Source organism: Meles meles, chromosome 20, assembly GCF_922984935.1.
Source record: "Meles meles chromosome 20, mMelMel3.1 paternal haplotype, whole genome shotgun sequence".
NCBI classification, from domain to species: Eukaryota; Metazoa; Chordata; class Mammalia; order Carnivora; family Mustelidae; genus Meles; species Meles meles.
Window position 1 is genome coordinate 7,129,887 of NC_060085.1, and position 13,215 is coordinate 7,143,101.

General features: G+C 59.4%; 1 protein-coding gene across 1 annotated transcript; it reads left to right on the forward strand.

The window, feature by feature from the left end:
• The first annotated feature begins 441 nt into the window (after window positions 1–441).
• PIN1 (peptidylprolyl cis/trans isomerase, NIMA-interacting 1) lies at window positions 442–12,566 on the forward strand. Its single transcript, XM_045991000.1, has 4 exons — window positions 442–559; window positions 2,596–2,808; window positions 10,874–10,984; window positions 11,940–12,566. Exons 1-4 carry the CDS (start codon window positions 502–504, stop codon window positions 12,047–12,049), a joined length of 492 nt encoding a protein of 163 aa, XP_045846956.1. The 5' UTR covers window positions 442–501; the 3' UTR covers window positions 12,050–12,566.
• The last annotated feature ends 649 nt before the right edge of the window (window positions 12,567–13,215 follow it).

Consider the following 13,215-nt stretch of genomic DNA (forward strand, 5'->3'; position numbering starts at 1 on the left):
GCTAAGGCAGCACCGCCTCTTTCAAGTACCTCGTGGGCTGCCTTCACCTCCAAACCACCCAGACACTTCCGCATGGGGGTGCGGGCCGCTGGGAACGGTTTCAGAAGGCGGGAATTACTGCCGCAGTAGCCAATCGGATGGGGCCTGCGGCGAAGGACGCAAAGGAGGGGTCCGGACTTCTTTGAAGCTCGCCAAAGGATGTCGAGAAGGACGTGCTCCAGTCCCTTCCCTACCAGTTAGAGGCCGAGCGGGGAAGGAGGCGGGATCCGGGTGAGGCCGTACGGGGGCGGGCCCCAGGTAAACTGCGGGGAGGATCCGCCCAGTCTCGCTGTTACCCAATAGAAAGCCTGAAAGCCTCTCATAACTGTTTGGGTGCCCAATGAGCATCGTCGCCAGGCCCCGGCGCGAGGCGTACCGAGCCAATCAGCGGCGGCGGTGGGCGGGCGCGGGCGGCATAGGCGGTGCGGTGGAGGCGGAGCGGGCGCTGCGGCAGGAGGGAAGATGGCGGACGAGGAGAAGCTGCCGCCCGGCTGGGAGAAGCGCATGAGCCGCAGCTCAGGTGCCGCGGGGGTCGGGGCTGGGGCGGGGCCGCGCGGGCCCGCGGAAGCAGGGCTCGAGCTCGCCCCTCGGGCGCGGCGCCGCCGCCCGATTCCCGTGGGGTCGTGGCTCCTCCGCGTCTTCCCAGGGTAACGGCCCGGGCCCGTCCCGTGAGGGCTGCGAACCTCAGGAGCGGGGATGCCGGAGGAAACTGAGGCAAGGGGCGGAGCCGGAGAGACCCAGCGCGCTGCCGGGGGCGGTGGGGGGGCGGTGAAGGGCCGGTGATCCCAATGCACTCCCCCGGGTGATGGCTGTGGCCCTAAGGATCCGGCTGACACCTTCTGGCCTGATGCACCTGACGTCCCCGGGGAACATGTCTGCACTCCGCTGGGCCCGGGGGCACCCCCGGGGAAAGACACCCCAACCCCATGCTCAGGGCGTGGCCCCCAGGGTGTTACCCGGCCTCGGGCCCGCAGCCTGCTCTTGCTAACCCGCCTGCCATCTCCACCCCATCTCGTGCTGAGTTGGCCGTATCTGGCCCGGTGGTCTTCTGCCTGAGGATGGACCCTGTGCTGGAACCCCGATTTAAGGCTTATCCTCGATAATAATATCAGTAATAGGGCACGTTCATCTCACCGCCCAGCATTGTGCCAAGTGTGTTTTAAGTGTCTTCTCTCTGAATGACCACGACTCTGGGAGGTAGGTAGTTATTACCCCCATTTTGCAGGTGGGGAGACTGAAGTCGGAAAACTTTAAGGAACTCACCCAAGGTCATTCATTCCAGGGGCGGGGGCTGGATTAGAAGTCTGGCTGCAGAGCCCCCTGCCCTTTGTCATGGCAGACTAGTGAGGAGGGCCCAGCATCTCACCGCACTGCCTCCATAACCCATAAAAATCGCAGTCACAGTGATTTCTGTTAATTGAGTGCCAGGCCCTCTGGTGAGCACTTCCCGGATAACATCACTATTCTCCACATTAACGCTGGGAAGTTATGTCCTTAATTCTGTCACTTCACCCCCACTTTTCAGATGAGAAAACCAGGGTTCCGGGAGGTAGAGGCTATTGCTAAGGTTTTAAGGTCAGTCCCTGGCTCAGCTCTCCCCCAGCGTGCTCCAGCTCTGCTCTGTGGCCGCAGTCTGCAGCACGAATCTCATGCCCGGTTCTGGGCCCCCTCCTGCCATTTCTGCTTGATTCCACCCTAGTGATTTTCCTCAGCAGTGACAGTCAGCTCTTCACGGTGCTGGGTGCAAGTCATCCATGCAACCCAGGCAAAATCTCAGCCCCTGGAACGATGCCTGGGCTCTGTTGGGTCCTACTTCAGTCTTCTTGCAGCCTTCACTCCTTCCTGCTGCTCAGGCCCTGGGTAACGTCCAGCCCCCAGGAGTGCTGGGCCCTGGGTGTGGGCTAAGAACAGAGCTTTGTGTTTGACAACCTGGCAGTAATTCCTGCCTCCAGCCACGTGTGTGTGGAGCAGAGTGTACCCTCGGGAAACATTACCAAAGATAAGGAAGGTGAGGCCTCCTTTCTGTCGTCTCCGTCTGTAGAATGAGAGGTAGTTGTCATACTCCTACTGGGTCCTAGGCACTACCGTTAAGTGTGGTGAGAGCTGTGAACTCTCTCCACCCTTAGAACGATCCTACAGACAGGGACTGTTACGATCTGCATTTTACGGGTGACAAAATCGAGGCCCAGAAAGGGTAGCTCACACAGTGAGTGACAGAGGCGGCAGGGCCGGATTTGAACAGGCAGCCCGGCTGCTGGGGAGGCGCTCCACACCACTCCCTGCCTGGCCCCCCACCCGGCTTTCTCTCTCCTGTCACTCAGGGTTATTTTCCTCCTCGAAAGCACCAATAACGGAATTACTACGTTGTCTTATTTGCTTGTCCGCTGCCTGTCTGTCCCCAACACTAAGCACGTGAGCTCCCTAAGGGCCTGTGGCACGTGGTGGCCACTGGATTTGTTGAACGAAGGCATCCCGTTGGCCAGCACCTTATCTTGGCCTCGGGGCGGTGTCCTCTGAGCAGGTCCCCGCTGAATCCCTGCCTCCCCCCTTCTCCAGGCCGGGTGTACTACTTCAATCACATCACTAACGCCAGCCAGTGGGAGCGGCCGAGTGGCAACAGCAGCGGTGGCAGCAAAAATGGACAGGGGGAGCCCACCAGGGTCCGCTGCTCACACCTGCTTGTCAAGCACAGCCAGTCACGGCGGCCCTCGTCCTGGCGGCAGGAGAAGATCACCAGGACCAAGGAGGAGGCCCTGGAGCTGATTAATGGTGAGCAGGGCTGGAAACAGGTTGGGGGGAAGTTGTGGGTGGGGGGAGCGTAGAAATCACACCAGACCCTGCACCCCAGCCAACTCAGCCGTCCGCACTGACTGACACGGAAGTGCCTGAACATGACATGAGCCTGGGTCACACAGCTGCCTCTCCTGTTTTTTTTCTGTCTGACATCTGAGGGTGAGCCGGGTTAGACGGGGAGGACCCAGCCTTGGGGGCTGGTAGACCTGGGTTCAGGTAGTAGCTATACTCTCTAAGCTCCAGGACCTTGGGGGACTTGTGTAACCTCCTTAAGACTCAGTTTTCACCTCTGTAAAATGGGCATTTTCACATACCTGCCCCTGAGGCCCAGGTGAGAGTGTTTGGTCCCAGTGGCCCTCAGTCAGTGGGAGCTGTTGGTTGATGGTAATGTCATCGAGCAGGGTTCTGGGACACATAGGTGGGTGGGTCGGGAGCGAGGTTGGAAAAGTAGCAACGTAGAACTTGCTAGCAGAGTCGGTGAATTACTTTTGCCCTGACAAAGGAGGCTGTTCCTGTCTCTGCTCTGTGTTTCCTCCAGAGTCTAGAGCAGTGGTGAGTACACATACCTTTTCTTTAAGAAGGTCAGACGGTAAATATGTTAGATTTTGCAGGCTGTACAGGTGTGCTTTGTTACTGATAGCAGCCTGAGATAATATGTACACAAGCAGGTGTGTCAATAAAACTTTATCAAAACAGCAGCATTTAGTTCATTATGGCTGTCAGTTGCAGAACCTTGGTATAGAGCTGCCTAGCATGGCCACCACTACCTTCATGGAGCTGTTTCCATTTAAATTAATTAAAACAGATGGGTTCCTCACACTGGCCGTACTTGCAGTGCTCAGTAGCCACATGGGGCAAGCGACTGCCATCTTCGTGCAGATCTAAAACACTTCCATCCTTAGAGGAAGTTCTGTGGGACAGGGCTGGTCTGGATCTCGTGTGGTGTCCCCATTCAGGCTCTGCTACCACAGACCCCCAGACCTCTCCTGGGCGGCTCTTTTTTTTTTTTTTTTTTTTTTTTAAGATTTTCTTTATTTGACAGACAATGATCACAAATAGGCAGAGAGAGAGGAGGAAGCAGGCTCCTTGCTGAGCAGAGAGCCAGATGCGGGGCTCGATCCCAGGACCCTGGGATCATGACCTTAGGTGAAGGCAGAGGCTTAACCCACTGAGCCACCCAGGCGCCCCTCTCCTGGGCTGTTTTTACCCCATATGACCCAGTGCCTCACCCCGACCCAGCCAGGCGAAGTGCCCTTCTGGCTCTGCCCAGCCCTGGCTGTGTGACCTTGAGCAAGTTACTTACCGTCTCTGAACTTGTCTTTTAACTTGTAAAAGTTGTGGGTTTTTTTGTTTTGTTTTGTTATTGTTTTGTTTTTTATTAAAGCTTTTATTTATTTATTTGACAGAGAGAGGTCACAAGTAGGCAGAGAGGCAGTCAGAGAGAGAGGAGGAAGTAGGCTTCCTGCTGAACAGAGAGCCCCATGCAAGGCTTGATCCCAGAACCCTGAGATCATGACCCGAGCCAAAGGCAGAGGCTTAACCCACTGAGCCACCCAGGCGCCGCAAAAGTTGTGTTTTGATAACAGGACCCACACCGCACAGGGTAGTGGTGAAGACTGACCCAGGGCAGAGCGTGAATAACAGTTCTGGTGTCTAGTAAACGTTCTCTAATTGCTAGCGGTCATGATGATTGTTGTTAGGAGCACAAGCCTAGCAAAGTGCACACTCGGTCAATACTGACTGTTGTTCTACTGGTCCAGTTATCACTTGGTCCAGGATTTGGCCTCCAGGATATTACTTACACCCACCCACAGCCCCCCCCCCCCCCAACCCCTGCACAGTGTCTGGCCCCTGCGAGCCTCACACCTCGCTGTTATAAAGAGGAACAGAGTTCACATACAGACTCTGGAAGGCAGTTTCAAGAGCTCACTCATGAGTTCCGGGAGGACAGGGACTGGCTCTCTTGCCTCCGTAGTCCCACCGCTCTACACACAGCCTGGCCTACCATCACTGCTCACGGCCTTGTTTCAGGAACCAGCAGGAAGCGAGAAGGATTCCTAGCGGAGAAAGTGGCACAAGTAAAGGCCTGGGGCCAGGCCGCAGCCAGGACTCAGGAAGCCCGTGCAGGGGACTGCGAGGGGATGAGAGCCTTCAAGGGCACGTCCTAGCAGGGTTCAGGGGACCCCTGAGTGAGGTGAAGGGTTTGGGAGACAGCAGGAGGCATGGCCACATATGATGGGGGGACAGCCCTTGCAGCACTTTGCTCTCAGGAAAGAGCTGTGTGGCCGGAGTATGAAGGGCCAGGGACGCTGGAAGGCCAAGAGCCCAGGCCGGGTGGGTCTAGCAGTGAGCAATGAGGGAGGTCTGGCTGCCCCAGGGGAAGAGGAGGAAGTGAGCGGGGAAAGCCCAGAGAATCACACGGTGACTTGGGTCTTTCCAGCTCAAGTGGTCCCTGTTCTGAGGCTTTGGGACCCACAAGAATGGGCAAAAGGCAAGAGGCATTTGGAGACTGAGTGGTAAGAGGTGCCGCCGCTGCTGGAGGGGACTTAGGAAAGGCGCAGTCTGGAGAGGGACTCATTAAGTCTGAGAGGTCCAAGGAAGAGCCGTTGGGGGGCGACTGGGAGAGAGTCTAGGTTCAACAGAGCCGCCAGGCCAGAGATGGAGACCTTTGGGACAGTCCTGGCAGGAGATGTCTGGAGGCTGAGGCCAGAGGGCACGGGGAGATCTGAGCATGGCTGTCAGGCCACGGGGACTGCCTGGGAGCGGGGTGAGAGTGCCTCCCCGTCTTCAGGATGGACGGGGTGTGCTCTTGCTGGGCTGGTGCTGTGGCAGGTGCCGAGGTCAGCTTGGGTCTTGGAGAATAAGGATCAGGGAGGTGCTCCCGGGAGCCCCAGGTGCCGGGGCCTAACCTAAGTCAGTGCAGACTCGGGTGTGTTAGCAGTGGCTGGACGCACGGACCGTCCAGATGGCCTGGGGAGGGCTGTGAGAGGACGGGCGGCTACAGGCAGTGCTGCCGGAGGGGCCAGAGAGGGGTGAGGGGAGCAGACTCCAGAGAGGTCTAGAGGCAGAATCAGGACTGGGTAGCGGGTTAGCTGGGCGGGGCGGGGTGAGGTCCGAACTCGTGGGACTCATCCTGCAGTCACACACGCTGGAGCCTGTGCCAGGCTCCAGCGTGTGGCCTTGGGCGAGTGTCTCAGAGCCTTGGCTGCATCATCACAGGGGCAGGATGGCCGTGAGATCAGGGGCCGGCCAGCGGAGCAGTGGGCTCAGTGCCAGCCTCTTGGTGTCTGCATGGGGACCCCAGGCATTCAGGCGTGTGTGGTTGGTGGCCAAGGTCAGGACAGTTGCGTCTGCTGCTTCCCTGAAAGAGCTCTGGGCAGCCTGGTGGGCTCCACATGTAGACCATCCAGTGACCTTGGCCTTTTTACTCAGTGTCTTGAGGTGGGGCTGGGGCGGGCCCCCTCAGGGTCATTAGGTGGCCTCAGTGAGACAGCCCAGGCCATGGTGTGTCTCATAACCAGACCCTCGTGTGCTGGGTCGGCAAGCGTGGGGCGTCCAGGCCCGATTTTCTCTTCCGTGAAAGAGGATGTTCCTTCTGTCCTGGACTTGTTCTGGGTAGTCAAAAGATCAGGCTTGGGGCTCGAATCTCATCAGTACCCATTTAGGTCCAGTTCTCCCCACTGCCCCGAGGGGACAGGCTGCCTGCGGTAAGAGCCAGCGCGTCTGCGTTTTCTGCTGAGGTTCCTTTTCCTCTGCAGCTGCTGGGCTGTGGCCAGGCCCTGTCAGGGATCCGAGGACCAGCTGCCTGTTATTGCCAGTGTCCTTGCCTAAGGAGGCCTGGCTGTGGAGAAGCCCTCTCCACCTGCTCCCCATCCCTCCACCCGCATGTGCTCAGGGCCTGAGGGTCCCAGGGAGGCCCCAGGGCAAGGAGCAGCTCCTCAGTACACAACCATGCCCAGGACTTGAGGGTCCCAGGGAGGCAGCAGTCCTCTCAGACATACTCATACCCAGGGCCTGAGGGTCAGTGAGCACTTTTGGCCTAGTGTCCCCACCGAAGGTCTGTGAGTCCCTTCCAGACTGCTGGCTTCAGGCTGGGTCTCTGGTCTCTGTGGGCCCCTCCCCCTGGATCTTGGGTGTTCTAGGACAGCAGATTTAATCCTGTCACCTTTTTCTTTGTCTAGGCCCCTTCCCTAGTTTGTCTCTAAATCTTTTTAGGGGCGCCTGGGTGACCCAGTCGGTTAAGCACCCAACTCTTGATTTCGGCTCACGTCGTGATCTCAGAGTTGTGATATCGACCCCACATTGGGCTCTGCCCTGGGCATGGAGCCTGGATTCTCTCTCCCTCTCGCTCTGCCCCTCCCTTCCTTTAAAAAAAGAGTCAGAGACCACCCCCTTTGTTTACTCACTTTCCCCTAAATAATTGTGGTGCTCGGGGTTCTATACAGAATACCACGGGCTGGGTATCTATTTGCCACAGTTCTGGGGCTGGAAGTCTGAGATGAAAGTTCTGGTAAAGACGCTCTTTCTAGCTTGTGGACCGCTGCCTTCTCTCTGTGTGCTCGTCTGGCCTTTCCTTGGTGTGTGCACATGGGGAATGAGACACGGAGCTCTCTAGGATCTCTTCTTGTAAAGACACTAATCCTATGGGATCAGAGGCCTCCCTTATGACCTCATTAACCGTGATCACTTGTGTGAAGGCCCGTCTCCAAAAACAGGCACATTGGGGATTGAGGCTTCAAAGTATGAATTTAGGGGGACACAGTTCAGTCCGTAACGTAGGGACGGACAGCTGGTAACTCTCAGGAGCTTGCTCTGTGCCAGCAGGAGCTACCCCTCCTGGGAGCCTTCCAAGGTGGGAGCTGCTATCATTAGCCCATTTTACAGGCCAGGCAAGTAAGCCTCCGAGAGGCAGTCAGCCACCAGGGTCACGGAGCTCAGGAGGGGTAGAGCTGAGGTCTGAAGGCGGCAGCGGGGGTCCGGAGTTTGCCCTCCTCGGCCTCAGAGACGCACTGAGCAGGCCAGCCTGTGATCTGACCACAGGTGCCCTTTTGTCATTCAGCCAGTTTCAGGGTCTCCTGAGCTCCCCGAAGCAGGTGGGAGTTCCCTGCTTCAGACTGGGAGCTCCTTGAGAGGCCGCCCCTGGGTCTGCCTCTCTCATCCGGAGCCCCATTGGATGGGTGCTGTCTTGGTGAGGGAAGCAGGCAGGCCAGGGTGTTGTGGGGGCGGAGTGTCTGGTAGGTGCTTCCCTTTTCTCCCCCTCTTTAGCTTTCTGATCTGAGGGGCACGGAGGAAAAAACATGAGGTTCCAGCGTTCCTGCCTAAAGAGCGGAGGGGTGGATCCCTCTCCCTCCTTCCCCGTGCCCTGTTTCTGTCTCCTTTATTGATGGATTCCTTCGGCATTAGCGAGCACCTGTTCTGTGCATGGAGCCGGGTGCTGGGAACACAGCCATGAACAAGGCCAGCCGGCCCTGCCCTCCCAGCGCGAGGCGGTGACAGACACACAGACGGGACACCGGCAAGTGCAGGGAGGCACCTCACACAGCAAAGTCTGGGGAAAGGCTCCCAGCTGAGGCCAGAGGACAACACATGAGCTTCCTGCGGGAAGAGACCATTAAGCAGTGGCCTCAAGGTGGTGGGGGCAGGGCGGGACTGGGAGAGACGTCCCCACAGGATGCGGTAATCCTGAGCCAAGGGGATGCACAGGGGTGTGAAGGTCCCCTCGCATCTTGGCTTGTGGCCAGACTGCTGAAATTCAGCTTCTAGAAAGGAGAGATCAGAAAGGAGTGGGGTGTTTTGTTTTTAATCACTTAGGCTCCTATCCAAGCAGAAAGTTTCCCCAGAGTTGGCTGGTCAGAGGAAGATTTGGGTGCTGTGAACAATGGCGGACAAATGCTTGGCTTTTATTTGATTTTTAGGCGGATATCTGTGTACCTTGGCCAGGCCATCTAGTCAGGGTCCCTGCTGCCCCTCTGTCCCAGCTCCTGGAGCCTGGCCTGGTGGGGCGGGGGCGGGGCCTGCCAGTGCTGGGCATGCGTGGACAGGGACGGTGAACCGGGACCGAGGGGAACCCTAGGTGCTCAGGACTCTCCAGCCCGCGAATCGAGGTCCAGACAGAAGGGAGAGGAGGAAGAATCTCGAGGTTTCTTAGGTGAGGCGGAGAGACAGCCAGAAGTCCAAGGAGCGGAGTTGGGGGGGTGTCTTAATGACGTCTGCCTCAGGGTGGATCACGGGTGGGTGCAGCTGGCACAGGGGGGCCGCCAAGCAGCCCCAGCGGGGCATGACAGGCAGACGCCACCGCTGCCCACAGAGGGCGGGGCTTGTGTCGTGCTGGCGAGCCTTTCTGGCCAAGCAGCCCATCACACTGACGACCAGACCAGACTGAGCCTTACAGGCGAGGGGGCCCCGGGATGGGCACATCACAGAGATGCAGGGGGAACCTTCCCACTGAGATGTGTGGAAGGGAGAACTATGACAGCGAGTGACATCTGTCAAGGTCTTCGTGCCAGGCGCTGTGCTGAGTGTCCCTGTGGTCTGCTGGCAAGTGACTAATGGTTCAGAGGCAAAGGGATGGTCAGGACAGGACAGAAGTGACGGGAACCTGGGCAACGCGGGGGTGATGGGGCCAACCGTGGAAGCAACCAAGCAGATCAGACACCAGGACGCTGGTCGCTGCCGTGTCGTGCAGGGTTGTCATCCTGGTTTGCTGTTTCGATTGTGGTCCTTGCAAGGTTTGCACTAGCTCAGCGTCCGGCAGATGACCTGACTGGGTGTCTGGGCCTTAGAGCACCAGGTGGACTAGCCAGTGTCCCCGTGGTGCTCGGACAGGAGCAACGGACGGAAGTGTCGCGGAGGTGTTGAGAAGCCCACCGGCAGGTGTGACAGAAAGAACCTCATGTTCAGTGTGGCTGGGTGGGTGTGCAGAATGTCCCGGGAAAGTAGCTGCCTGGGAAACCATGTGGGACCAGCTCGGGGTGAGGGGCCATTCTGGTGGTCGGGAGCTGGGTGTCCCGGGAGCCCACCCAGTGGCTGCACCGGTGGGCACAGGGACAAGACCAGTGAGCATGGTATTTCTGTGCTGGGCAGCTGGTTGGAGCAGGACGGGGAGTACTTAGGGGAGGAAAGGGTGGGTTCTGGCTCCAAGGGCTCCTGCCTGAACTCCAGAGCGAGTGGGGGCTCTTCTACACCAGGCACACACAGTCCTCCTGCACGCTTTGCTCGCCACGTGCTATCCCTGACCTCCCTCGCCCCCCAGGGAGAATCGGTCCCCAGCAGGGCAGTTTGTGCCACTCAAAGGGTGAAGCCAGTGTGATGCCAACAGAGAGAAAAGAGCCTTTTCGGGCAGCTGGGAGAACAACTCTGTCAGCTGCCTCAGGGTCCACGGCCCATGGGAGTGACAGGTGTCCTACCTAGGCTGCCTTTTGGTGTCTTCACGACACCCCAGGAAGCAGCCTGGGCCTTCCTCCCAGTTTCGATAACGTTGGACAACTGAGGCCCAAGGGCTGAGAATTCAGCCGACCCCCCTGGCAGAGCTGGCCTGGTGCCCCAGCCTCCCGCTTTTCTCCTAGAAGCCTCTAGAAAATTTCCCCATCACCGCCCCGGGGATCTTGGTGGGGGCCCTGGGTCCCAGCATCCCTCTTCAGTGTCTTCCCTGCCTTCTGCTCTTCTCCCCAGCAGGGCCTGGAAGTAGATTTTTTCCCCAAAAATATGTGTCGGGTGGGGGAGGTGGGAAGAGGTCATGCCATGTTTATGTTATGTTGGTGGGGAGCGGCAGGGGTGACAAAGGGAGCGGGGCTGGAGGAACGGGTGAGACCAGCACTGAGGCCACCGCGGGGTCAGGTGTACGCACACGTCGGGCGGGGGGGGCGGCATTTGTGGACGTGTGTAAGGCGAGTGTTCACACATGCCCGTGTGCAGAGTAGGGCAGGGTTGCATGCCTTCCTTCCAAGTGAAGAGCCGTCCTGCACCTGGAGCCCTGCACCCCGTCCTGCCTGCCTTTGATGCCAGGTCTCCCCGTATGTCCCCGTGTCATGTGTGTCCACAGGCTACATCCAGAAGATCAAGTCAGGAGAGGAAGACTTTGAATCTCTGGCCTCACAGTTCAGCGACTGCAGCTCGGCCAAGGCCAGGGGAGACCTGGGTGCCTTCAGCAGAGGTGCGCGAGGAGCGGGCCCTACCTAGCCCTAGCGGAGCCTCTGTCCTGGCAGTGGGGGTCCCCAGCCAGGCCGGGGGTGGGGGGGGGGGGGGGGGTGGTTGAGAGGGACAGCCCTGGCTACACAGGCGTTCAGGGTCCACCAGGTGGCAGCACAGTCCTGCAAGCTTCAGAGGGACTGGCCCTGTTTTGGGAGGAGGCGGGGCGGCAAGGGGAGGGGGCGTGCTGCAGAGCCTTCTGCCTGGTGTCCTTCCCTCCTGCGGTGGGGAGTGGGTCTGGGGCTTTCTCTGTGCAGTTGTTCCCAGCACAGACCCAGCAAAGTAGGTACTGGCTGCCATTTGCCCCTCCTCTGGTTGAGGGGTATAAGGCTGGGTCCTCTGAGAGCCCTGGGGCCTGTCCCCAGGAATGCCCCTCCCAACACCACCCTCAGGAGTGGGGAGGAGAGGAGAGTTCAGATCAGCAGCCCTGAGTATAGGCCTCTCTGGCTCCATCAGTGGGAAGGGAGGAACAGGAGCGGATCAGGCCACCTCCTCCTCCTTTCCCTCCCGCCGCCGCCTCCATCCTGGGGTCTGCAGAGCACCAGGGAGGGTCCCAGGAGGGGGTGAGGAGTGTGGGGAGAGCTGGCAAGGGGCTGTCAGCTGCCTGACCGCCCCAGGAGGCAGGCGGGACGGATGATGCGGCAGGGGCTGCCACCGGGGGCCTTGGGAGGCGAGTTCATCACTGAAATGTGCCTCCCGAGTGCGCAGCAGCAGCAGCCGCTCTGCCTGCCATCCCTCATGCTGTCCCTGGGCTTCCTGGGGCTGCCTTAATGGCTCTGCCGCCCGCTGACAGGGCCATAAACCGCATGACAAATGAGCGTGGGACTCAGCGCAGGTGGGAGCCCCATCTGCCCACCCCACCCAGGCTCGGCCTGTGGCCGAGCCTTGACCCCCACACGCCACCCCTGCCGCCTCTCCAGGTCAGATGCAGAAGCCATTCGAAGATGCCTCCTTTGCGCTGCGGACGGGGGAGATGAGCGGCCCCGTGTTCACGGATTCCGGCATCCATATCATCCTACGCACGGAGTGAGGGCTGTGGGTGGCTTAGGCCTGGCCTGCAGGGGCGGGTGGGGCGGGACGGTGGGGGGCTGGGCCCACAGACTCTGCTCCCTGCTGTCAGCTGGCCAGCGGGTGCCCCTCCCTGCTGACGTCACAGTATTTATTGTTCCCAGAATGGCTGAGGGGAGCGCTTCGCCCTTGGGGGTCCCCCTCTGCCCCCAGCTGGGGCTGTCCCTGCCCGACTCCTCTCCCCTTTAGGAATTGACTTCAGAAGGGCAGGTGGGTGGGGAGGCTCCCCGACTGAAGGGGTGGGGATGACCTGTCCCAAAGAGAAGGCCTCGTCAGCTGAGCTGCCCCCTGTGTCCCTCCTCGCCACCCAGGTCCGGGACGGGGGCAGGACGGCCTTGTTTCTGGTTATGCTATATTCCTCTGTTCAGCTGCAAAAAGCAAATGCTCCACGTGGGGCCCAGGCTGCCTACCACCTCGGGGCCCTCACTGGGGGGGCAGTGCAGCCCCCTCCGCACCCTCGATTAAACTTGGAACCACTACTGTGCTGTCCTGTGTCTCGTTGCCGCCCTGCTGAAGTGAGGGGGCGCTGTCAGGAGCCATCATCTTCCACCGTCCCTAGCGTCCAAGTGTCCAGGCTGCATTTCGTCCCTGAGAAGCCTCCCTCCATCCTGGGCCCGGGGTGGAGGTGGGGGGTCCCAGCCAGGAAGTGGGACGCCAGTGTCTGTGGTCCTCAAACTTGGGTGTTTAAGAATGTTCTAGAATGCAGGGGCAGTGCCTTGACCTCACCTCACATCTCTGGATTCAGCGGGTCAGGGTGGAGCTGGGGATCTGCAGGGGATCCTTGGCGAGACAGACTGCAGCCCCCCTGGCCCTGGGTGTCCTCTGCGAGCGCACACACACCCACAAGCCACTCCCGACTAGAACAAAGGACACCCAGCTCCCTGAGGCCTGCTTTCCTGTTACCACAAATGTTTCTGGCAGGTTGTTCCTGGGTCCTGCCTCCTTCTCAGGTGCTGTTGACCTTAGCAACAGGGGACCAGCCAGGAAGGGAGGGGGGCTACTCCCAGCTGGCCTGTGGGTGTGCCCCACCTGCTTTCTGTCCCCTCCTCACAGCTACCTCTGTGCCAGGGCCTGGGCTAGGGCCCCAGTTCGATCAAGAGGTTTATGGGCTTAGCCCAGTCTGCCCCC